This window comes from Bos grunniens, chromosome 26 (genome assembly GCF_055505025.1).
Source record: "Bos grunniens cultivar Pamir isolate PY7600 chromosome 26, Bosgru_T2T1.0, whole genome shotgun sequence".
In the NCBI taxonomy this organism is placed as follows: Eukaryota; Metazoa; Chordata; class Mammalia; order Artiodactyla; family Bovidae; genus Bos; species Bos grunniens.
In genome coordinates, this window is record NC_141190.1 from 51,289,716 (window position 1) to 51,315,465 (window position 25,750).

The 25,750-nt window shown below is 58.6% G+C and overlaps 1 protein-coding gene across 2 annotated transcripts in view; it reads left to right on the forward strand.

Moving 5' to 3' along the window:
• Positions 1-18,725, forward strand: part of ADGRA1 (adhesion G protein-coupled receptor A1) — a 35,437-nt gene extending 16,712 nt beyond the window's left edge. For both annotated transcript variants that reach the window (XM_086379078.1, XM_086379079.1), the window contains exons 6-7: positions 16,061-16,159; positions 16,874-18,725. In XM_086379078.1, the coding sequence (XP_086235204.1) occupies positions 16,061-16,159; positions 16,874-18,083 (1,309 nt within the window). In that variant the 3' untranslated portion in view covers positions 18,084-18,725. The remainder of the gene's footprint in view (positions 1-16,060; positions 16,160-16,873) is intronic.
• Positions 18,726-25,750: the final 7,025 nt, after the last annotated feature.

Below are 25,750 nucleotides of genomic sequence, written 5' to 3' on the forward strand. Positions count from 1 at the left end.
AATGAGTCAGTTCTTCGCATCAGGTAGACAAAGGATTAGAGCTTCAGCTTCAGCATCAATCCTTCCAATGAATATTCAGAACTGATTTTCTTTAGGATGGACTGGTTGGATCTCCTCGCAGTCCAAGGGACTCTCAAGAGTCTTCTTCAACACCACAGTTCAAAAGCATCAATTCTTTGGCACTCAGCTTTCTTTATAGTCTAACTCTCACATCCATAGATGACTACTGGAAAAACCATAGCCTTGACTAGATGGACCTTTGTTGGCAAAGTACTGTTTCTGCTTTTGAATGTGCTGTGTAGGTTTGTCATAGATTTTCTTCCAAGGAGCAAGCATCTTTGAATTTCATGGCTGCAATCACCATCTGCAGTGATTTTGGAGCCCCCCAAAATAAAGTCTGTCACTGTTTCCATTGTTTCCCCATCTATTTGCCATGAAGTGATGGGACCAGATGCCATGATCTTAGTTTTCTGAATGTTGAGCTTTAAGTCAGATTTTTTCACTCTCCTCTTTCAGTTTCATCAACAGGCTCTTTAGTTCTTCTTCACTTTCTGCCCTTAGGGTGGTATCATCTGCGTATCTGAGGTTATTGATATTTCTTCCAGCAATCTTAATTCCAGATTGTGCTTCATCCAACCCAACATTTCGCATGATGAACTCTGCATATAAGTTAAATAAGCAGGTGACAATATACAGTTTTGAGATAGTCCTTTCCCTATTTGGAACCAGTCTGTTGTTCCATGTCCAGTTCTAACTGTTGCTTCTTGACCTGCATACAGATTTCTCGGGAGGCAGGTCAGGTGTTCTGGTATTCCCATCTCTGGAAGAATTTTCCACAGTTTGTTGTGATCTACACAGTCAAAGGCTTTGGCATAGTCAATAAAGCAGAAGTGGATTTTTTCTGGAATTCTTTAGCTTTTTCTGTGACCCAGCGGATTTTAAGGTTACTGACGGTCTTCAGTCCATGAACACAGGGTGTCGCTGCGCTCACGACGGCCTTTCATTCCTCCTGGGAGAGTTTACAGTTTTCAGTGCACACATCTTGTGCTTCGTGGTTAAATTATTTCCTTAGTATTTTTATGCTGTTGTAAACGGGATTGTTTCTTTAATCTTGTATTCAGGCTGTTCATTGCTTATGTATGTGCTCTAGTCGCTCAGTCGTGTCCAACTCTCTGCGACCCCATGGACTGCAATCCACCAGGCTCCTCTGTCCATGGGATTCTCCAGGCAAGAACACTGGAGTGGGTTGCCATGCCCTCCTCCAGGGGATCTTCCTGACCAGGGATTGAACCTGGGTCTCCTGCACTGCAGACAGATTGTTTTACCATCTGAGCCCCCAGGGAAGCCCCCTTGTGTACAGAAACACAGCTGACCTTGTTTGCTGGCGTGTGTCCTGCGAGGCGGCTCATGTTGCTTGCTAGCCCCAGGGACTCTCAGCGGGCCCTTTGGGATCACACACACGGTTTCCTCTCCACGTTGGGAGTTTTACTGCTTCGCGTTCAGTCTGGATGTTCTTCTTTCTCTTCTTGCCCCAATGCCCTGGCGAGGACTTGCAGGACTGCGTTAGCCCTTCTCTTTTTCTCTTAGTCTGGCCAACAGTTGGCCAATTGTGTTAAGCTTTTTAAAGGACTAACTTTGATTTCATTGACTTTCTCTGTTTTTTTTCTTCTTTGAAATCAGGGACTTTATTGAGCACATACTCTGACAGGCTCTCTGCCCAGGGGCCGGTGTGGGCTTTACAGTTATTTGGCAGTTTGTTTAGAACAGAAAATATGTCTGACATAAAATAAGTTTAATAAGATCTCATAGTTTACAAAGTGCTTTCACACACTTCAGAGGGAAGATGACTTTCTGTTTTACAAAATAAGGACACTGGGGCACAAAGAGATTTCAGGGCTGTCCCACTGCATCGTCAGCAGCTAACTAATGATCGCCTTGTTGCATTTATCTCTGCCGTAGTCTCTATTAGTCCCTTCCTTCTGCTGATCTGAATTCAGTCCGCTCTTTTTTTCCCCGGTTCTTTACAGAATCAAGTCAGATTCCCAATTTGAGACCTGTCTGTTCTGATTGTAGAGCCCATGGCGTGACTTTCCCCCGGGCGCTGCTGTTGCTGACCCAGAGGTCTGTGTGCTGAGGGCTTGCTTCATTCATCGCGAGGCCTTTTCTTCCACCCACTATCATTTATGATCGTGCTGTTTCCCCCAGATCATCAGGCTTTCGGCAGGAGGCGGTGGAGGGAGGGGATGTCTGCTCTAGAGCCGTGCTGAGAACCGTAGAGACGGGGAAGCTCCGCCTGAGTGGAGGGCCGCGTGGCTGAGGGTGAGACCCTGATCCCAGGGGTGGGAATGAGCCACTTCATCCCTCCCATGTTTAGAAAGCTCCGAGGGCAAGGCCGGGGCTCAGCAAGGGTCCGGGCCGGGGCAGGCGGCCCCGCAGGCTCTGCTGTGGGTGCAGGACCAAGTCAGCATCTGCTTTCTCTGTGGGGGACGGGGCAGCAGGGTGGGTGGGCATGGCCTCAGGGGGCCTCCAGGAAGCATCTCAATTCGGGCCCCAGGCCTCCCAGGGGTCACCAGGCAGAGTCGAGGCCTTCGTGGGTCCCAGACGGCTATGAACTGAGTCTGAGTTGGGCTCCTGGCCCGTCAGTCCCAGCCCAGGGCTTTCTTTTGGGGCATCACTACCTGTGATGAAGAGGTGCCGCCCCTCAGCCTTGGGGGTCGGGCCTTCCCTCTGCTCCTGCAGGAGGGGCTCCCTGCTCTCCCACCCAGGGGACATTGTCAGCAGCCTCCGCAGCTCATCCAAGGGAGGCTTCGCCACGTCCTCCCGCAGGACCTGGGGGGCTGCCCTGCCCGTGTCCTCAGACCTGGGCTCACAGCTCCTTCTCATTAACGTGGAAACCACGATCGAGAGGTGACGGCAAGTCAGTAAATACTGTTTAACTGGGCCTGGAGTGCACAACGTCCACGCTGATCTGAGCTGCTGTTGGCGGAAAGCAGGCTGACTCTGTGTTCTGACGTGAGGCCCAGAGGCTGAGCCGTCATCTCGGGCCCCCCGGGGCCCCCATCCCAGGACTCAGCACAGAGGCGGTGGTTGTGTGGCTGTGGACCCGAGCTGAGCCGTCATCACGGGACCCCCAGGCCACCCCACCGTCCCACTGCTCAGCATAGAGGCGGTGGCTGTGTGGCTGTGGACCCGAGGCTCAGCCATCATCACGGGACCCCCGGGTCCCGCCCCCATCCCAGTGCTCAGCGCGGAGGTGGTGGCTGGCTCTGCAGGAGGACCTCCGGAGGCCGCAGGGGGAGGAGACCCTCAGGCTGAGTCTGGGACAGTCTGTGCAGGCTCACAAGGAGGTGAGGGGGTCCCAGGAGTGCGGATGCCGCCGGGTGAGTGGTTGGCACAGCCCGGGAGGAAATGCAGGCGCACTCACAAGGGGGCCATGCGGGTCGCACGTGGGGGGCCTGGCAGGGCAGGGGCGCGCTCGAGGGCATCGCACAGGGACCTTTGGGAACTAGATCTGAGAGCAGCCGAGCAGCGGGAACCAGCTGCAGACGAGGCGGGACCGGCCTCCTGGGCCTCGAGGCCCATCTCCGGCTGTGTTCTCACACAGCGCCAGGGCGAGGAGGCTCTCCGCGGTCTCCGGAAAAGCGCTTCCGGAGGGCTCCACCCTACAACCAAGACCGCCTCCCGAGACCGCCATCTCGGCGGGGGGAGCGTTCAACAGGGGATCCCGGGCCCAAGGCCTCCACCGAAACCTCAGCATCAAACAGCTTCTGGCTGGGGCCGCTGGCGTTCTGGACTGATTCAGCTGTGTGCAGCCACGTCCTGACTCTGCAGCCTGCCCTCCCTCGCGATACAGAGCCCCCAAGTAGTTTCCTGTCTCAAGGTCTGAAAAGCCCACTTGGTGGTGCCCACAGCCTGGTTCGTCCATGGTCCACAGGCAGTCGGCCCAGGCTCTGGATGGCCCTGCCCAGGGGAGGGAGGGGTCCCCAGGGCTCCCTCTGCCCGGGACCCCTTCTCAGGGCAGAGGCTGAAGCCAGCTGGGAGCTTGGGACATGCTCGACCCAGCGCTGGGCCAGGTGGAGCCACACGGCCCCATGTGCGGCCTTGGGAGCAGAGGACTCTAGGCTCAGAGCCGAGCAGGACCCTGTGAGGCCGCACCTCGGACCCCAGCCCGGCTCACAGGCCTGGCCCAGGAACACAGGGGCTCTTGTCAGCTAAACGCGAGCAGACAGCCTTGCGTGCTGGGACCTACCCCCAAGAATCAGGACACGCCGGGCTGCTGGGTTTCCGTGCCTCCTGGTCTCCATAGGAGACCACTCCGGTGTTCACACTCCGGTGTTCACACTGCAGTGTTCACACTCCGGTGTTCTTGCCTGGGAAGTCCCACGGACAGAGGAGCCTGGCGGACTGCACTCCCAAGAGTCAGTCGGACATAACTGAGCGACTAAGTCAGCACCACGTTCTGAACAGGAGCCTGTCCTGGAGCACCTTCACGGTGTGGTCGGGGCTCGGGCAGGCGTCCTCCACGCCCCACACGGCCCCAGGCCTTCGTCCACCAGCTCTTCTCCAGGCGTCAAGTTCCTGAGGGTTTCACCCTCCTCTGCCCACTGCCGGTCAATGCGAGCTGGACGTGAGGATCTGCATCTCAGAGGCAACGTCGGTGGCTCTCAAAGCCGCACCCTCGGGCGATGTACATGGGTGGCTCTTTCACCCGCGCTGAAATCACTGACTTGATCTCTCGGGTTTCAAAGTCCTGACCAACACCAGGGGCGCTAACTGGACCTGGAGGGGGGATGCCCCTCCGACAGACTCTGGGCTGAAGGCCTGCACCCACGCGCTCATCCTCATCTGGACTCCAGCTGCTGCCGACTGCCCTGGCCTGCTCCAGGTCTCCAGCCCACCCCTCCTCCAAGTGCACCCCCCTTCCTCGAGGATATGGGGGGCCCAGGAGCAGTGACTCCTCCATTCACGTCAGCGGATCTCATCCGCAGAGACCCAGGATCCACAAGGGCATGGACCAGCTGGTGTCTGTCAGCTGATGGCAGCTCCTCAGGCCATCCTGGGGGCGGGCCTGCCCGGCCTGGACAGTGGACAGAGCAGCCAGCAGGCCCTCGGGACCTTCCTCACGGCCTGACATGGCTGCTCCTCCCTCGTCCTTGCTGCGGGCATCTTCCCCTGCTGGTCCCTTCCGGTCGCTGAGCCGTGGCAGGAGAATCTGGCCTCTGCAGTCCTCTGTCCTCTCCTGCGGCCCCTCGGACACTCAGGGAAGCGTGGGCCCCATGACCTGGAAAGAGGGCCTGCCCGGCTCAGCTGACGTGAGACAGGCACCGGGGGCGGTTGCTGGGATTTCCAAGTCAGGTTTCCCAGGGCCCCTAAACTCAGGACGCAGGGTCGGTAAACAGACACCCCACTTGAACACTGAAGCTGGAGCAGAAGGGGTCCGTGGGTCAGAGTCAGAAAACTCCAGCACTCTGAGGTCACTGTCTGCCGAACAGTCGCTGGAGCCCCTCTGCGAGGCCTCCAGGGCGGCTGGGGCTCGTGGAGCCAGCCGGACACCCACAGGGACTCCCCGGCGGGCACCACGCGTGCCCACGCAGGGCCCATGGGCCTCAGCAGGGACAACAACCTTCACCTGGGCCTTGCGCCCACCGACCAGGGCTCCCTGTCCTGGGAGTGGTGTACTCTGACTGCACGTGGGCTCCAGTCAGCAGCCAGGGGAGTGTGCAAAACAGGTCCCAGGCCCTGAAGACAGGACAGAGGACGGGCAAGTGCCTGGGTGGGTGGGCAGGCAGCAGGGTCAGCCGGGGTCAGAGCTGCTGGAACCTTCACCCTCCAGCTCGGAGGTACCCCAGGCTCTGGGGGGAGGGCTGGTCCTTCCTTTTTTTAAAAAAACTTTTTTTTTTTTTTTAAGAAATAGAACATTTATACCCCCCAAAAGCCTAAAACATCAGTGCAGCTTTATGAAACAGTCCTGTGCCCTTCAGAGGAAGAAACAGGAGCCTCCTCTGCAGGAAACTCGGCCATGCCCCGCCCCCGTCCTGACTCATGACTTTTATCGCCTTTTTTTATAGTTTTACCACCCAAATTTGTCTGCACTGATTTTGAGCCGTATACACATGGACTCGCTCATTTTATATTTTTACCAGGTTTATTTCACTGCCCAGCGTGCTTTCCAGACCCGTGTCTGAAACTGTGTCACCATCTGGCCGCGTGATGCGGATGAGTGGCCAGCCTCTGTAGTCACGCTGCTCCTGGTGCGGGGGGGTGTCTGTGACCCCACCATCCCCCCAGATTTTGCTCATCTTTCCTGGGAGCGGGGGCTCTGGGGTCCCATCTGCACTCCCCGCTGAGCACCCAGCCTCCTGCCGTCCCCCTCTGGGCCGTCCGTCCGTCCGTCCGTCCGTCCTTCCGCTGCTGTAGGACTAGGTAGGCACGTGCCCCGCATCTGTCACTGGTGTCTTTCCGACTCCCCCAGCCGGAAGCAGTAGCCTGGGCACCAAAGCTGCACCCCCTTACAAACCACCCTTCTCGGTGACAGGCCTCGAAGGTCCAGCTCTGTGATTCACTTACAGTTCTGTGCTTTCTGCTGGGACGTGGCTCTCTGGGTAGTGTGAGCTTGGGGACCAGGTTAGTTTCCTGCTCCTATTGGAACAAATTAAAACTATATGAATTCATCGTCGGGGCTTCCCAGCGGGTGCTGGTGGATAAGAACCCCCACGACCAACACAGGAGAAGTAAAAGACTCGGGTTTGACCCCTGGTCAGGAAGATGCCCTGGAGGAGGGCATGGCAGTATTCTTGCCTGGAGAACCCCGTGGACAGAGGAGCCTGGTGGGCTGCTGTCAGTGGGTCGCAAAGAGTCAGACACGTCGGAGCAACTTAGCAGCAGGCAAATTTATCATACACAGTCCTGGCGCCGGAATCCGAAACCAGCCCGCGGGCTAACCCTTCCGGAGCCCCCAGGGTTGACCTGGGCTTCCACGCTCCCGCTTCTTGCAACGGCCGCCCCGGCACTGGGGTCACGACCTCACTGGAGCGGCCGTGGCGGGGGTCCGCTGGGGGTGGGAGCTGACGCTGAGCAGGAGGGTCCACGGGGGTGGCGGGGGCCGGGCAGGGCTCTGGACGGCTTCGCACGGGCCCGGGCGCCCGGCGGCCGCCGCGCAGACAGCGCCCCGGGCCTCCAGCGCCCTCTGCCGGCCGCGGTCCCGCAGGTGCTGGACACGGAGCCCAACGGCCGGAGGAGGGCGAGGCTCCCCGCAGAGGGGGAGGCGGCGGGCTGCAGGGGCCCGACCCGGGGCGGCGGAGACGCCAGAGCCCACCTACAGGACTCCAGGGCGAGGGCACAGTCTGGCCCAGGCGGCAGCCTCTCCCAGGGGGCTGGGGGGACTGTCCGCCTTGGGGGAAGGGGGGGCTGAGCCCACCCAGCACTCCGGACCCCCGCTGGATTGGGTCCACTCCTGGGCGGCCTGGGGGACCCATCTGGACCCATGGGCCGTGCCGGGGAAAGAAGAGGAGGGGTCACCGACCTGCCCAAGGTGAGGCCGGCAGCGGGGTCTCCTGGTGAGCTGTCCCTGGGTGGCTGGGTGCCTCTGAGGGGCTCTGGGTCCTGCGCCCGCTGCGGGTTGCAGACTTGAGCAGAGGCCCCTTGCCCGCTTGCCACGCCACCTCACCACGTGCTGAAGGAGCCTCTTGATCGAAGCCCAGGGCATCTCTCCTTGGACCTGTCAGCGTGGTGGGCCCAGTGTGGCATGGGGGCGGGGGGGCGTGGCGGGGGCCGTGGGAGGGGGTGGGGGTCCAGGAGGCGGGTCCCCTTGCTGTGCGCCCAGAGCAGAACTGGCTCCAGAGGTCTCCCCATGCCCTGAGGCCGCCCAGCCGTTGTCCCTGGAGCTCCGTCTGGCCTGGCGTGGCCCCTGTGGGTGCCGAGCTGGAGCCCTGGAGGCTGCTCGCTGCACCCAGGTCTGCAGAGGCCCCTCCTTTGCGCAGCCCCGCCCATTCGCCCAGCCCCGCCCATTCGCCCAGGCCCCGCTGGCCTGCAGCAAATCCTGCGAATCCAGCCTGTTCGGGGCCCCTCGCTGCCTTTCCCTTCCCTCCAGGCTGGTCTCATGGCCCGTGCTCACACCCAGGGCCCCAGAGGAGGCCCTCGGAGCTCATGGCCGGAGGAGCTTGGGCCAGAGTGGGCCCTGCCCCACCGCGGCGCCTTCACCTGCAGATGGCGCACAGACAGTCGTGCCAGGCAGGCAGAGGTTTGGGGGGGCACCACGCGATGGTGAGGCGGGTACCGAGCTACAGCGGGAGGGGGTGAGGCTGAACCTGGAGCTGCAGGCAACAGAGCAACGGGAGGGCCCGTGCCCGGGAGAGGGACAGGGGACGTCCAGGTGGGGGCAGGCCCGGAGGGGCTACAGGCAGCGATGGGGGGCCCAGCCCAGGCCGGGGCTGGGGGGCTCATCTCCCGTCACTGCTTGTCACTAGGCCGAAAGTGCTGCCTCCACAGGCCCCTGCCAGGTGGTCTGTCTTCTCATGAGGAGCCCCAGCCTCGCCCCAGGAAGGGAGGCTCCCAGCAGAGGGGCTGCACTCAACTGCTGTCTCCATGGGAGACCCCTCGCCAGCCTGATGGGGCGGAGCTGAGCAGCCCTGCCTGCTGTCAGCCTTCCCTCCCGGCCGATGCTGGGCATCAGGGTCCGTCCCTGCAGTCAGGGGCGTGGTATGCTGCCTGCTTTTCAGATAGCCCGGGCCCTTAATGTTTCCATATGTTATTTTTAAAATTTATTTATTTTTTATTTTATTGTATTTTTGGCTCCAGTGGGTCTTCACCACTGTGCACACAGCCTTTCCCTAGCTGTGGCGGGCGGGCGGGTGCGGTGACCTCTTGTTGTGGGGCGTGGGCTCCAGGCGGGCAGGTTCAGCCGCCATGTGGGGGCTTCTTTGCTCTGCAGCACACGGGATCGTCCAGACCAGGTACTGAACACGTGTCCCCTGCATTGACAGGCAGACTCTTACCCACTAGACCACTAGGGAAGCCCCCATATAAATTTTCAATTTAGAAAAAAGGGCCTCCAGGGTTTTGACCTGATGTCACTGCAAACAGCACTTTTGTGTCCCCGTGCTTTCCCCGTGCTGTGTACGAAGCGTGACTGCGATAAGCTGGTGACTGATCTCTGCGATAAGCTGGTAGCTGATCTCTGTGATAAGCTAGTGACTGATCTTTTCGATAAGCTGGTGACTGATCTCTGCGATAAGCTGGTGACTGATCTCTGCGATAAGCTGGTGACTGATCTCTGCGATAAGCTGGTGACTGATCTCTGCGATAAGCTGGTGACTGATCTCTGTGATAAGCTGGTGACTGATCTCTGTGCGATAAGCTGGCAGCCCTTCCCAGCAGAAGTCTTGGAGCCGCCACAGCGTTTTTCAGGGAACTGGTCGGGGCACCTGCAGACGGAAGGGCATCGACTGCATTCTCACTGGTACCTTTGCTTCTCTGCTGCCTCGTCACGGTGCCTGCATCCAGGAGATGCTCAGAGGAACCAGAGGCAGGGTCGCCTTGCCCTGCCTGAACCTGGGGACCTCCCCCACCTCACCATCCAGGGACACACTGGCGGCTTCTTGTTGTTCAGTCACTAAGTCACGTCTGACTCTGCGACCCCGTGGCCTGTAGCCCGCCAGGCTCCTCTGTCCATGGGATTCTCCAGGCAAGAATACAGGAATGGATAGTCATGCCCTTCTCCAGGGGATCTTCCTGACCCAGGGATCGAAGCTGGGTCTCCCTCATTGCAGACAGATTCTTTACATCTGAGCCACCAGGAAAGTCCAGAGTTTGCTCAAGCTCATGTCCATTGTCTGAGCAAACTCCAGGAGATAGTGAAGGACAGGTAAGCCTGGAATGCAGCAGTCCAAGAGGTTGCAAAGAGTCAGACAGGACTGAGTGACTGAACAGCAATGTGTCCATTGAGTTGGTGATGCCACCCAACCATCTCATCCTCTGTCGCCCTCTCCTCCTCCCGCCTTCAATCTTTCCCAGCATCAGGGTCTTTTCCAATGAGTCAGTTCTTTGAATCAGGTAGACAAAGGATTAGAGCTTCAGCTTCAGCATCAATCCTTCCAATGAATATTCAGGACTGATTTCTTTTAGGATTGACTGGTTTGATCTACCTGCAGTCCAAGGAATTCTCAAGAGTCTTCTCCAACACCACAGTTGGGACCAGATGCCATGATCTTAGTTTTTTGTATTGAGTTTTAAGCCAACTTGTTCACCCTCTTCTTTCACCCTCATCAAGAGGCTCTTTAGTGCCTCTTCACTTTCTGCCATTCGAGTGGTGCCGTCCGCATGTCTCAGGCTGTCGATGTTTCTCCCTGCAGTACCGATTCCAGCTTGTGCTTCGTCCAGCCCAGCGTTTTGCATTGCATGTGCTGCCTGTAAGTTAAATCAGCAGGTGATAATGTGGAGCTTTGACACCGTTTTCCAGATTTTGAACTAGTGCTTTGTTCCCTGTCCAGTTCTAACTGTTGTTTCTTGACCTGCATACAGGTTCCTTTTCTAAATCCAGCTTGTACATCAGAAAGTTCTCAGTTCATATACTGCTGAAGCCTAGCTTGAAGGATTTTGAGCGTAATCTTGCTGACGTATGGAATGAGTGCAATTGTACAGTAGTTTAAACGTCCTTTTGGAGAAGGAAATGGCAACTCACTCCAGTACTCTTGCCTACAAAATGTCATGGATGGAGGAGCCTCATAGGCTACAGTCCATGGGGTCGCAAAGAGTCGGACACGACTGAGCGACTTCACTTTCACTTTGAACATTTTTTGGCATTGCCTTTGTTTGGGACTGGGATGAAAACACCTTTTCCAGTCCTGTGGCCACTGCTGAGTTTTTCAAATTTGCTGGCATATTGAGTGCAGCACTTTAACTGCAGCATCTTTTAGGATTTGAAATAGCTCAGCTGGAATTCCATCACCTCCACTAGCTTTGTTTATAGTGATGCTTCCTAAGGCCCACTTGACTTCACATTCCAGGATGTCTGGCTCTAGGTGAGTGATTACACCATTGCGGTTATCCGGGTCATTAAGACCTTTCTTGAACAGTTCTTTGCTGTATTCTGGCCACCTCTTCTTAGTATTTTCTGCTTCTGTTAGGTCCACATCATTTCTGTCCTTTATTGAGCCCATCTTTGCATGAACTGGCTCTAGGTGAGTGATTACACCATTGCGGTTATCCGGGTCATTAAGACCTTTCTTGAACAGTTCTTTGCTGTAGTCTGGCCACCTCTTCTTAGTATTTTCTGCTTCTGTTAGGTCCACATCATTTCTGTCCTTTATTGAGCCCATCTTTGCATGAAATGTTCCCTTGGTATCTCTAATTTTCCTGACGATATCTCGTCTTTCCCATTCTACTCTTTTCCTCTATTTCTTTGTACTGTTCACTTAGGAAGGCTTTCTTGTCTCTCGTTGCTATTCTCTGGAACTCTGCGTGCAGTTGGATCTATCTTTCCCTTTCTCCCTTGCCTTTCGCTTCTCTTCTTTTCTCAGGCATGTGTAAGGTCTCCTCAGACAACCACTTACCTTCTTGAATTTCTTTTTCTTTGGGGTGGTTTTGGTCACCGTCTGCTGTACAATATTACAAACCTCTGTCCATAGTTCTTCAGGCACTTTGTCTACACCAGATCTAATCCCTTGAACCTATTTGTCCTCCTTCACTGTATAAGCATGTATAATCAATCACAAGGGATTTGATTTAGGTCATACCTGAATGGTCTAGTGGTTTTCCCTACTTTCTTCAATATAAGTCTGACTTTGGCAATAAGGAATTCATGATCTCAGCCACAGTCAGCTCCCAGTCTTGTTTCTACTGACTGTATAGAGCTTTTCCATCTTCAGCTGCAAAGAATATAATCAGTCTGATTTCGGTGTTGGCCATCTGGTGATGTCCATGTGTAGAGTCTTCTCTTGTGTTGTTGGAAGAGGGTGTTTGCTATGACCAGTGCGTTCTCTTGGCAAAACTCCCTTAGCCTTTGCCCTGCTTCGTTCTGTACTCCAAGGCCAAGCTTGCCTGTTACTTCCTGCTTTTGCATTCCAACCTCCTATGATGAAAATGACATCTTTTTTTTTTTTTTTGGTGTTAGCTCTAGAAGGTCTTGTAGGTCTTCACAGAACCGTTCAACTTCAGCTTCTTCTGCATTAGTGGTTGGGGCATAGACTGGGATCACTGTGATGTTGAATGGTTTGTCTTGGAAATGAACAGAGATCATTCTGTTGTTCTTTTTTTTTTTTTTTTTTATTCTTCCAATTTTATTTTATTTTTTAAACTTTACATAATTGTATTAGTTTTGCCAAATATCAAAATGAATCCGCCACAGGTATACATGTGTTCCCCATCCCGAACCCTATTCTGTTGTTCTTGAGATTGCACTGAAGTATTGTATTTTGGACCCTTTTGTTGACTATGAGCTATTCCATTTCTTCTAAGGGATTCTTGCCCACAGAGAGTGCTAAGTCACTTCAGTGTGTCCGACTCTTTGTGACCCTATGGACTAACCCTAGGTTCCTCTGGCCATGAGATTCTCCAGGCAAGAATACTAGAGTGGGTTGCCATTTCCTACTCCAGAAGATCTTCCCCACCCAGGGATCAAACCCACACCTCTTGCATCTCCTGCATTGACAGGCAGGTTCTTTAACCCTTGTGCCACCTAGGAAGTCCCCCGAGGGTGGTGATCTGAATTAAATTCACCCGTTCTCATCCATTTTAGCTCACTGATTCCCAAAAGGTCGATATTCACTCGTGCCATCTCCTGCCTGACCACGTCCAGCTGACCTTGATTTTTGACACTGGCTGCACACGCACATATCCATTCTCCCCCAAACTCCTCTCCCACCCAGGCTGCCACACCACATTGAGCAGCTTCCTGTGCTATGCAGTAGGTTCTTGTTGGACTTTTTTTTTGTTTTCTTTTTTCATTAATTTCTGTTCCTGTTTTTGTCATCTCCTTCCTCCTGGTTACTCTGAGTTCACTTTGCTGTTTTATTTTTCTGCCCTGTTGAGGTGGAATCTTTGATCATTGAACTTTAAACCTTTCTTTTTTTCTCATGGAAGTATTCACAGCTACGAGTGTCCCTCTAAGCCCAGCTTTAGCTGCATCCCAGAAATATTATACTGAATTTTCTTTCTCACTTTGGTTAAAATATTTTCCAGATTTCCTTGTAATTTCCTCTTTCATCCGTGAATTATTTAGCAGTATATCATTTCATTTTTCAGATATGTGTGGTTTGCCTAGTTATCTTATTGCTATTAACTTCTAATTTAGTCTCATTTTGATCTCAGAAAATATACTCTGTATGATTTAAATGCTTTTAAACTTATCAGCACTTGTTTTATGAAGCATCGTATCATCTGTGATGATTAATAGATCGTGTGCACTTGAAAAGAATTCATGCTGTGCAATTATTGGGTGTGATTTTCTAGAAAGAACATTAGGGAAACATGACTAATGTTATTGGTTAGATCTTCTATTAACTTTTTGCCTGCTTGTCCCATCAGTTGCTAAGAGAGGGGAGTTCAAAACACCAGCTGTGATTTTGGAATTATTTCTCCCTTTAATTATTTCTGTCCATTTTTGCTTCACGTATTTTGAATCTTCCCTCTGGCCCCCCGACATTTACAGTTTAAATGTCTTCCTACGAACTAACATGGATATCATTACGAAATGCCCTTCTTTCTCTCTTTTCTTAAAGTTTATTTTGTCCTGTATTAATGCAGCCACTTTGGCCTCTTAGACTCAGTTCGTGTGGATAGCTTTATCCATCCATTAATTTTCAACCACTCTATATATTTTTATTTAAAATGTTTTCTCCTACTGTAGACAGCATAAAACAGGGTCTTGCTTTTTTGCTGTTATTGATGTATTCTGATGATCTCTGCCTTTGAACTGAAATGCTTAATCCATTAAAACTTAGTGGCATTTTTGTTTTGTCTCCATTTCTCTGTTTTCTGTTTTTACTTTTTTCTCCTTTTTTTCTTATATTCCTTCTTTCCTTTTTTATTTTCTTCTTTTGAGTTATTTTAATATGTCATTTTAATTTATCTATTAGTTTTTTGCTTATTACTTTTCATGGCTGCTTTAGGGATTAAAATCCACAACCTTTTCACATCTCTTTAGTTTGAAAGTCACACTATTCCATGTAAAAACCATTAGAATTAGAAACTTGGCGACCTTGTGCCCCCCCTTTCCACTACAGACATCAATGTTGCCCCATATATATTATAAACCCCACAAGTGAAAGTGAAGTCGCTCAGTCGTGTCCAGCTCTTTGCCATCCCATGGACTGTAGCCTGCCAGGCTCCTCTGTCCATGGGATTTTCCAGGCAAGAATACTTGGGTTGCCATTTCCTCCTCCAAGGGATCTTCCCCACCCAGGGATTGAACCTTGGTCTCCAGCACTGAAGGCAGACGCTTTACCATCTGAGCCATCAGGGAAGCCCTGCAAACTCCACAGGGCAGTGTTAAATTCTTTCTTTAATCAGTAATATATATTTTAAAGAAACTAAGAGGAAACAGAATGTTTTCTCTTTACCCAAATCTTCAGTGCTTCTTACGGACTTCATTCCTCTGAGTTTCTATTTGTGCAGCACGTCTTCAGCCTGATGGCTTTCATCTGGCATTTCCTGAAGCGTAGGTCTGCTGACAAGGACCCTTCCGGGCTTCATCTTTGTCTGGGACGTGTTTTCCTTTGCCCTTCCTTCTGGAGTAGACTTTTGGGGGCGCAGAGGCCCCGGCCGTCACCGGGGTAATCACGTGTAGGTCTCCCGGCTCTCCCCCGTGGACCCGGAATCGTTCCTGTCACTGGTGGCCTGGCGCCATCGAAGTGATGTGGCTGCTTGCGGCATCCTGAGAATGACATCCTCTTGTGGGGATCGTCCCGCGCTGGCCCCGAGGCTCCCCCAAGGCTTCCCCCTCCGCGTGTGTGACAGTCACGTGCTCGTGGCCAGGCCCCCACGCTCACGCCCCCAGGATCCCACGTGGGGCAGCACCCTTGGGTGGAGCTGTTGGCCAAGGCCCGCAGACGGGAGAGTCAGCTCCGTCCGGGGGTCGAGCCGACCCCACCCGGATGAGTCCCTGCCCCTCCAGGAGGGTCACACGCCAGAACCTGCCCCAGGCCGCGGAAAACTGCCAGGCTCAAGGAACTGCAGCTCCGAGCGCTTCCTCCCGAGGCGTCCGGCCGGCGCACGCACCGGTCGGTCACTGACATCGCCAACAGGTGTGGCCTGGGCCCGGGCGGAGGGCGACTCGGCGGGCACCTGCTGAGAGCGTCCAGCGCCGCCCAGCAACACCTGCGCCCGAGGCGGGGCGGCTGAGCAGGCACCCACCGCAGCGGCAGGCTGTCTCCCGGGGGTGCGCGGCCCCGCGCCGCCCACCGCGGCCCCGCCCCGTCCACAGCGGGCCCCGCCCCGCCCACCGCGGCCCGCCCCCGCCCGGGGCCTTCAGTTCTTCTGTTCTTGCTCAACCAGGGCGCCGCCCGCCGCCCCCAGACACGCGCGCTGGGCCCGGCCAGGGTCATCTCTGTGCAGGCAGAGAGGCGAGGGGAGGACACGTGGACGGGGCGTGTGGGAGCAGCGGGGGCACGGAGAGGGGACATGGGGGACATGGGAGAGGGGCATGGAGTGGGGGAGGGACATGAGGGAGGGGCGTGGGGAGGGGACATGGGGGACATGGGGGAGGGGCATGGGGTGGGGGAGGAGCGTGGGGGCATGGGGAACGTGGGGGAGGGGCGTGGGGAGGGGACATGGGGGACATGGGGGGGAGTGGGGGACATGGGGAGGGGCGTGGGGACATGGGGGAGGGGCGTGGGGGAGGAGCGTAGGGGAGGGGACATGGGGAACGTGGGGTGGGGATGTAGGGGCTGGGGCGCGGGGGAGGCTAGGTCCAGCCGGACACCAGCAGCCCTCTTCAGTCAGGTCGGGCTGCTGCCGCCGCATGGGCAGCGGACAGCAGGGCCTCCCCCTGCCTTGCCCGCGGGCGGCACAGGGAGCGGGGCTGCGGGGCTGCCCTGGGGTGCAGTGAGCGCCTCTTCCTCCGCAGGTTCTACCTCGTCGGCGGCGGGGCCCCTCTGGTCATCTGCGGTGTCACGGCCGCCACGAACATCAGGAACTACGGGATGGAGGCCGAGGATGCGGCGTAGTGAGTACCGGGCACCCCCAATCCCCCGCGCTTCCCAGGGGCCCAGAGCCGCTTCCCCTGCTCGGGCGCCCCCACGCCCCCACACGCCCGCCCGCGCTACGTACGGACTGGTTTGGCCGCACAGGGAGGGCCTGGTGGGGCGCGAAGGATGGCCCAGGACGGCTGAGCAGCCCCAGCCTCGTGCGGGGGCCCAGAGGGCCGACAGAGGCGTCCTCCGCGCGGGCTATCTGCCCCCTCCCTCACTCCCGCCCCCTCCAGCGCCCGGCCCGCCTGAGGCCCCTCTGGCCGGCGGGCAGGGTGGGGCCCTTCACCTTGATGGCCCTGCACTGTGGGGCCGCCTGTCAGCTCCACCCTGCGGTGACCTCTGTGGGTCGAAGGCTGTGGGGCTGGTCCCCTGGGCTGCCCCAGCGGTCCCTCCGCCCTTCTCAGCAGAGCCTCCTGGGGGCCAGCACGCCCCCCTTACCCCCGACCCCGTGCTCCTCCCACAGCTGCCCTGGGGGGCAAAGCCCCAGGTCCTGCTCTCCGGGCCCAGCGCCTCCTGGGCCCTCCCTGGGGCCCCGCTCTGTCCTGCCTGCACCCCTCCCCGCCCCAGCCCAGCCATGCTGTCTCGGGTCAGGTGTCTCCTTATCACGTGACCACAGGGAGGCAGTGAGCCCTACTCGACCCAGCAGGCTGCCCAGAGCGACCCCTTGCTGACCCCCCTCTCCCCCGCAGCTGCTGGATGGCCTGGGAGCCCAGCCTGGGTGCCTTCTATGGGCCGGTGGCCTTCATTGCCCTGGTCACCTGCGTGTACTTCCTTGGCACCTATGTCCAGCTCCGGCGCCACCCGGAGCGCAGGTACGAGCTCAGGGAGCGGACGGAGGAGCAGCAGCGGCTGGCGGGCCCCGAGGGTGGCCCTGGGGCCCCGGGGGGCACACCGCCCGCCCCCGACGGCCTGGCCGCCTCGCTGCTGCAGAACGAGCACTCGTTCAAGGCCCAGCTGCGGGCCGCCGCCTTCACGCTCTTCCTGTTCGTGGCCACGTGGACCTTCGGGGCGCTGGCCGTGTCCCAGGGCCACGTCCTGGACATGGTCTTCAGCTGCCTGTACGGCGCCTTCTGCGTGACCCTGGGGCTCTTCGTGCTCATCCACCACTGTGCCAAGCGCGACGACGTGTGGCACTGCTGGTGGTCTTGCTGCCCCACCCGCCGGGACCCCCACCCTGCGAAGCTCAGCGCCCGCCCTGCCCTCGACGCCAACGGGGACGCGCTGGGCCAGGTGGCCTGCCTGCAGGACTCGCCGTGTCCCAGTAAGGCGTTGGGCTTCGGCCACCCATCCGCCAGCCACTGCAAGATGACCAACCTGCAGGCCACCCAAGGCCATGTCAGCTGCCTGTCGCCAGCCACGCCCTGCTGTGCCCAGATGCACTGCGAGCAGCTCATGGAGGATGCGGCCCACGTGCACGAGGGGGACGCCTTCGAGCACGACACACACCTGCACACGTGCGTCCAGGGCAGAACTAAGCCGCACTACTTCAGCCGGCACCGGGCAGCCGCGGCTGAGCAGGAGTACGCCTACCACATCCCGTCCAGCCTGGACGGCAGCCCACGCAGCTCGCGCTCGGAAAGCCCACCCAGCTCGCTCGAGGGCCCCGTGGGCCCTCACGCGCTGGCCTGCTGTGCCCAGGGCGACCCCTTCCCCCTGGTCAGCCAGCCCGAGGGCAGCGCCCCCAGCCCCGTGCTCTACAGCTGTCCGCCACGGCCTGGCAGGGAGGCGGCCCGCGGCCCGGCGCGCCTGGAGATGCTCCGCCGGACACAGTCGCTGCCCTTTGGTGGCCCTGGCCAGAACGGGCTGCTCAAGGGCGATGTGCGGGATGCCGCCCCCTTCGGCTCAGACAGCACAGGCAACATCCGCACGGGGCCCTGGAGGAACGAGACAACGGTGTAGCGGCCGGGACTACCCCAAAGCAGAGCCCTCTGCCCCTGGATGGGTGGGGGTCGTCTCTCAACCCAGCCTCAGCAGACCCCCACTCACCCCTTCCCAGGGAGGACGTGAGGGGGAAGGTGCTCTGGGACACAGCTGCCTCCACGGAGCCCACGCTCAGGAGCAAGACCTGCCCACAGTCATCTGCTTCAAACCCACAGCGCCCCGTCCCTGGCAGCCAGGTGGAGGACCCGCCCTGCGTGCCCGCGTGCACCCGTCTGATCCCTGCTGCCTCGATGGCCCTGGCCGCGGCAGGAGGCACCACCACCGTCTCCCAGTGTCCAACGTGTGCGTTCTGTTAAGGTTTGTTCTTAGAGGCGGGCAGCCTGCCTGTTGGTCTGGAGCATCAGAGGACTCAGCCCACTCCTCGGCTCAGGCCGGCTCTCTGTTCACCCTAGGCCGGAGAGCATCACAGGCCCCCAGGCAGCTGCCTCATTCCGGGGACCCTCAGCCTCCCCCAGGGCCGGCAGGGTCTCTGAGGGGTCAGTGCCCTGGAAACTCCCGCCACACATCCTCTAATGTCCACTCGGCTTCTGAGGCCGGGCGCCGTTGGGACCGGGGCCTGCCCACCATGGCGTTTGGGAACAATAAAGTCCCTGCCACAAAGAGAGAGGGTCTAGCATTTCCATGAATATGTGGGCGCAAAGCCCCGACTCAGAGGACACGCGTCAATGACCGAAGTCCGTCTGTGATGGCAGCTGCGTGTCCCACAGGAGGGGCTCTGGGTCCCTGCAGAGGCAGAAGCCCAGGCAGCCCGAGGGGAGAGGGTGTGCGCCTGTGCAGCCTGGACTCCCTCCCCCGGGTCTGTGCACGTGTGCACCCACACCCACACCCACACGTGTGTTGGTGCACGTGCCACACGTGTACACTGCCACAAAGTGCACACGCGTGCACGGTACACCGTGGGCACACACGCGGTGTGCGTGTCACAGGCACTGCACGCAGCACACGTCACACACACCGCCCACGTGCACACCTTCCTGCACAGCCACGCACATGCGTGTTTCCCAGCCCCGCGAGCGCCAGGCTTTCCTTGCCCTGCGCAGCCTCATCACCAGGCCTTGTCAGCTTCTGCGTGGGGGCGGGGGGCTCCAGGAGGGCCAGATCTTTCCAGATCTTTCCCCACACCTGCCGGGGTGGGGGGCGGGCGTGCCCAGGGTCCCAGGCACGTTGCCCAGTATCTCAGCACAGGATCCTCGATTCCCGGGGCTCTTGTAAGCTTAACAGTGACCTTGTAATGGACCCTGGTGTCCAGTACTGCATCCTCACAAGACAACCAGACAAGCTACCAGTGACCGCCGCGGGGTGGCTCTCGTCTCCACCCCCCAGCCTGCTGCCTGCCCGCGCCCCCATGACCAGCGCCCCGGGGCAGCGCTGAGCACTCACTGTGGACGCAGAGCTGTGGACGAAGCTCTGTGCCGCCCTCGGCGCTTTGTGAGGCTGGTTCAGAGATCTGCGAGCCTCTCTGTCCCTTGAGGGGCAGGCCCCTCGGTGCCCAGCTCAGGGCAGGCCAGGGAGCCATGAGGCTGCCCCCAGCCTCTCCAGAAGGCGTCCCCCGCCCTCCTGCCCCGCCGCCCCTGGCAGAGCTGAGAGCGGCTCATCCCTGAGACCAAAGAGACTGGATGGGAGCCGGTGAACCTCGTGGGTCCCGGGGCTGCGCCAGCCTCCTGAGCCCACTGGGCAGTGTGGTGACACAGTCCACAGTGATGTTCTCCAGGAATAAAAATCCATGACATGACCACATCCGGGGGCACCCCACATGGACGATCCCCCCAGAGGATGAGAGGTCGGAGGTCAAAGCTGCAGACTGCTGTCTGAGGGCTAACCCTGGGTTGCCACTTAGTGCTGTGTGAGGGCATACAGGCAGGGGTGGAGCCAGTGTGCCTCCTGCACGCGTGCGAGAGCATGCACGTGTGTGGCCGTGTGCCGAGTGCATCTGTGCATTGTCTATTCGAACTGGTGTGTGCACACATGTGAGTCTGTGCATGTCACATGTAAGTCTGTCACGTGTGTGTACATTGTGAGAACACATGCTTCTGAATGTGCTGTTGAGAGTTGGGTGGGTGTGTGCATGTCTGAGTGTGTAGTGTATGCGTGAGAGCACAATAGTGAACGTGTGCAGATGCGTGAGTGATGTGTGTGCACTTGTGAGTGCATGCGTGTGCATGTGTGTGAATCGTGTGACTGTATACATGGGGGGTATCTGTGTTGTACATGTGAGTGCAGAAGAGTACACGTGTGTACATGGGAGTGTGTGTGCAAGTACATGCCTGTCACAGAGGGCGTGTGCAGCACCCTTGCCCTGGCCTGGCCGCTGTCTAACTGCCCCTCAGGGCAGCTCTGACAGTGTCAGCCGGCTGGGGCCTCAGGGTGCCTCAGCCGCCCTCTCCCCAGCGTCGCAGTCCAGCCCCATCAAGGTCCATCCCCAGCGTGAAGGTCCATCCCGGGTGTCCGCTGTTGGGGAGCCAGCTGCCGGGGGCCTAGGAAGCATTCACCCTCAGGCATGGCCAGCCCTGCCATCTGCAGGGAGTGCTGGCGCTCAGTAAGAGATCCCTGCTGACCCTCCGACTTCTCCAGAAGCCCCTGAGCCACCCCTGAACGTTCCAGGCCGGGGAGCCCCTGGGGGTCTGCTGGCGTCGGCACAGCCAGGCCCGCAGGAGGGGCGGGGCTGGGATATGGGCTGCCAGGCTCTATGAGACAGACTGTCAAGGGGGGTCTCGGGCCCCAGGACCCCCAGCCTGGGACAGAGTCAGCTCAGAGGACAGAGTGCCAGCTGTTGGGTGGCAGGGGAGCCCAGGAGTGGCCTCGGGGGTCGGGTCATGGGGCCTGGGTCGAGTTTGCAACGGCAGCCGTCAGGCTGGGCCATCGCACCAGGCTCCAGTGGGGCAGCGGGGGCAGCGGCAGGGACCGCAGCTTCGGGAGGCCTGTCCTCTGCCAGGCCAGGCGCCCCCAGGACCCAGGGCTCTGGGCAGGGCACAGCCAGCTGCGGGAAGGGGGCAACAGCACCTGGAGAGAACCCGGAGCCCTGCAGCCCCGCCACTGGCCCCAGACCTTCGGGGTTCCGGGCGGGGAGGGGACACTGGTGGGCCTCAGGGCTCAGGGACTCCAGCAGCCGGACGTGGGCCAACCGGCCAAGACCCACCTGAGTCCCGGCCAGGCGGTGCTGGTGCGCCCTGGCCTGTTGGCCACACCCAGCCTGCACACCCGGTTCTTCTCTGGGCTGAGGCTTCAGCCCCCGGCCTGCTGGCCGCACCCAGCCTGCACGCCTGGTTCTTCTCTGGACGGAGGCTTCAGCCCCCGGCCTGCTGGCCGCACCCAGCCTGCACACCTGGTTCTTCTCTGGGCTGAGGCTTCAGCCCCCGGCCTGCTGGCCGCACCCAGCCTGCACACCCGGTTCTTCTCTGGGCTGAGGCTTCACCCCCCAGCCTGCTGGCCGCACCCAGCCTGCACGCCTGGTTCTTCTCTGGGCCGAGGCTTCAGCCCCTGGCCTGCTGGCCGCACCCAGCTTGCACACCTGGTTCTTCTCTGGGCTGAGGCTTCAGCAGCAGCTTTCCCCGCGAGCAATCATCAGGTGCCTGGGGATGTAAAGTGGCCTGTCGGATCCACTTGCTGAGAGTGATCTGGGGTCTGCAGGCTGGGGAAGGGTGCTTGCCAGAGGCCAGGTCTGTGGCCCCAGAAGCTGGGATAGGAGGTGGTGAGAGGACATGGATGTTCACGCCAGCGCGGGGAGGACGGCACAGCCCGGGGGCACGGGGAAGCCGGGGGTGCAGAAAGGCCACACGTGGGCGGCCATGTTGCTGAGAGGCAGCTGCACCCACAGCTGCTACACCAGACAGCCCGGGCCAAGGTCCATACACACGGGCGTGGAGGCCCTGCTCACACCCGCAGGAGGCCCGGTGTGGCTGGGACTCGGCTGCGGAGCAGTGGGCTCCGTGTGGCCTGTCTACACGGTCACCGCTGGATCCTGGACGAGCACTGGGGGCCTGCAAAGGCAGGAGGACCCGCACGGCTGGTCAGATGCCGAGACCTCCTCCGGGGAGCACGCGGGAACGTCAGCAGGGGGTGGGGAGGCCTGGGGACCAAGCAGAGGGCACAGGGCTTGAGGGGCCAGTGGGGCCAGGAGCCCAGAGCCCCGGGGGCAAGATGGGGGGCCGACAGGGTGGGGCCAGTGAGGAGCACAGGCCAGAGCAGCCAGCTCCTGGGGGCCTGGGTGAGCAGATGCTCAGTGCAAGATTTCAGAGGCGCCCAAACTCAGTAATCAAGACGAGTAAGATTGTGATACAATGTTTCAAAAAGAAAAAAGATGGAAAAATTCATGATGACTAGCACCAAAATCTTAAAGGGAGCCAGAATCGGTGTTGGTGGTGGGCCCCGGGGCCCCCATTGTGGGTGTCGGGGAAGCCTTGCTGACACGCAGCTCAGAGGACAGTCCACGCCGTCATCCACCAGGGCCTCCCCAGAGAGTGGCCGGAGCCGACAGAGACAGAACCACCCAGAACTGACAGAGAGATGACCCAAGCCAGGCTCAGCGGATAGAGTATGGACGGACACGCCAGAATCAACCTGCAGAGCAGAGGCAGCCCATGGCTGGGCGAGGGGCCAGAAGTGTGCACTGCACTCCACAGTTTACAAAGGGCAGGGGGGCGCCTTAGGGGAGGAAGGGGTCCACGCGGGTGTGCAGCCCCTTCCAGCCCCTCAGCTCGGGGCCCCAGCAACCCCTGCACGTGCAGGAGACATGGGGTTCACAGAGGACAATGGCCCTCCCACCCCGCCCTCAGGACGGGTCAGGGACTTCCTTTCCTCCCTTCGTCCTCCCCTGCCTCCACCCAGGACCCACTGGAGGAAGTGCGCCCCCAGGGTTCACACGGGACCGCTTCCCACCTCCTCCAGGGCCCACCCCGTCTCCATCCACAGACTCCACGCCCCGCCTGTCCACCCTGCTCTGCCAAACCCAACACGTGGGCCAGGAGCCCTTCACGCGTCACCTGTCAAATGCCCGCATCAAGCCCAGGGAGCAGGCTCAGAGAAGTCAAGCGACTTCCTGCATCACACAGCATCTGCCACCGACTCTCCCGGAGGCCCCGGGGCGTCAGCTCAGACAGCACGCTTGCGTGGCCCCACCTGCGGGGCCGGGGTGGTCGATCCACCAGAGACCCTCTGTCTTCACATGGCAAGCCCACGGCAGGCTCGGCTCACTGTCTGCGGCCCACGGTCCACGGCTCTTTCCTGCTTGGTCCATGTCCTCAGAGCTCCAGAGCGGGTGGGGGGCTCTGGGACCCCAGTGATCTCCGCATGGGCTGGGAACCCGGGGGGCAGGAGAGGGGCCTGGGGGCCACGTTCGCAGGAGGGTGTCACAGGGAGCCTCCTGGACCAGGGAAGTGGCATCGATGGATGGGTGGGGATTTCCAAGTGAGGACTTCTTCAAGGCCTCGGACGGAACTCCTGGGATGAAGCCGACAGGCAAGAAGCAATCCTCTCGTTTCCTACAAAGGCTCCAGAAACTGAGGCAGTGAGTACAAATGCCTGAAAGGTGCACCTTCTGGAATGTTCACTAACATGTGGAATTCTCTCCACAAGCTGCAAGAAAACATCCTGCACAGGAAGTGTCGGGCCTCGGGTTCCGGGGGTGGGGGGCGGCCCCCCACCAGAGACGCATCACAAGAGGAGGGTCCCGGCGGGGGGGGCGGCCCCCCACCAGAGACGCATCACAAGAGGAGGGTCCCGGCGGGGGGGGGCGGCCCCCCACCAGAGACGCATCACAAGAGGAGGGTCCTGGCAGGGGGGGCGGCCCCCCACCAGAGACACATCACAAGAGGAGGGTCCCGGCCAGCAGGCCTAGCGAGCCCCACCTTGGGAGGACCCGATCAGGGTTTGAGTGAAAATGATGGAACTGAACCCCCAGGAAAAAGGGAAAAGCCAGTCCATGAGCCGGATGGCGGGAAGCACTGACCAGTGGCGGGGACCCCGAGATGGCCCGGAAGCCCGGCCCAGGTCCCCGGCTGCGTGGGAGCCTCCACAGCCGCGCCCTGCGGAGACCCTGGGGAGGGGAAGCTGAGAGCAGACAGTGCAGCCCCGAAGGGCAGGAACTTGGGTGGAGTTTGGAGCGAAGGGGAGACAGACCCCAGGTGATTCCTGTGCCCTGCTTCCCACCCTGCCTGAGGGCCATTGGGTTCAGTATGTGAAGATATAGACAAAAGAGGAAAAACATAACTATGTATCTGAATCTCAACTATTTTTTCTTTTTGAGAATTGTACCACATTGAAGTGAATGAAATGGAGCCTCTGCTATTTTTCAAGAAACGTGAGACATCAGCATCCATCCAGGAAAGACGGTGGAATTCCAGCATCTTGCTCACGGGGACTCATGGCACAAAGTCAGTTCTGCGTCTCACGTGGGGAAAGTAACCAACAAGCTCCGTGTCTTGGCAACGTCTTGTTTAAGCTGGGTTTAACTGAGTAATTTTGTTTTTAATGATCAACATTTGCTTATGATGGATCAGTGTTAGTCTACAGGTGAAGAAAGTCTCAGCTGGACCTGCCCGTGGAGCCTGTGGGATGAAGGGACCCCCTTCCTGTTATTAATACAAAGGGGTTAGGCTTAGGCAAAGAAGCAGAAAGCCTGCAGAGAATCCAGAGCACTGCAGGGTGGGATGGGGGGATGGGAGGGTGGAGTGGGAAGATGCCCCACCCACGGGTGGCAGGCTAACTCTTGAAGGGTCCCGGTTCCAGCCAGCGAGAGGCCCCGGGCCACTGGCCACTGGCCAGCAGGGAAGCAGCGGAACCCAACCCTGAGTGCCAGGCCTCTGCTGTCCTCGGCAGGAGCCACTCACGGACAGCCTGAAAGGAGGCACAGCAGGTCCCAGTCATTCAACCCTCAGTCAGGGCAGCAGGCGCCCAGCGTGGGGAGGGCTTGCGGGAGGCACAGCAGGTTCCAGTCATTCAACCCTCAGTCAGGGCAGCAGGCGCCCAGCGTGGGGAGGGCTTGCGGGAAGGCAGGCTGGAGGCCCCCAGCACCCGGGCCTGTCCCGTGAACCAGCAGGAAGATCCGCCTGGCCACCCGGTGAGAACGCCATCTCTGTCTGGCAATGGCACAGTCAGGACCCTCACGAGCCCCCAGCCTGGGAGCACAGATGTCCCTGGGCCGGGCCCTGCAGCAGGTGGTCACAACAGGGGGAAGGCTGCTTTCCGCAGCAGCACCAACGGAAACACACACGCGGCCCGCTCAGCGGTCAAGGAGGCTGCACGTCAGGGAAGGCCGTGTTGTCAGATCTTAAAAGTCCTCCCCAAGAAACAGACACGGCCCGCTCAGCGGTCAAGGAGGCTGCACGTCAGGGAAGGCCGTGTCGTCAGATCTTAAAGTTCCTCCCCAAGAGCGGTAACTGTGTGAGGTGATAAACTTACTGTGGTGATCATTTTGCAACATTCAAATATAAAATAACCATGCTGCACGCCCGAAACTCACATGATGTTATAGGTAATGACCTCAGTTAAAACAGGTTAAACCTTGTCTTGCTAAAACTGTGTTTAGAAAAAACTTATAGCTTTAAATAAATTATAGAAGAGAAAAAAGCCGACTTCCTGGTGGCATAGTGGGAAAGAATCCGCCTGCCAGTGCAGGAGACACAGGCTTG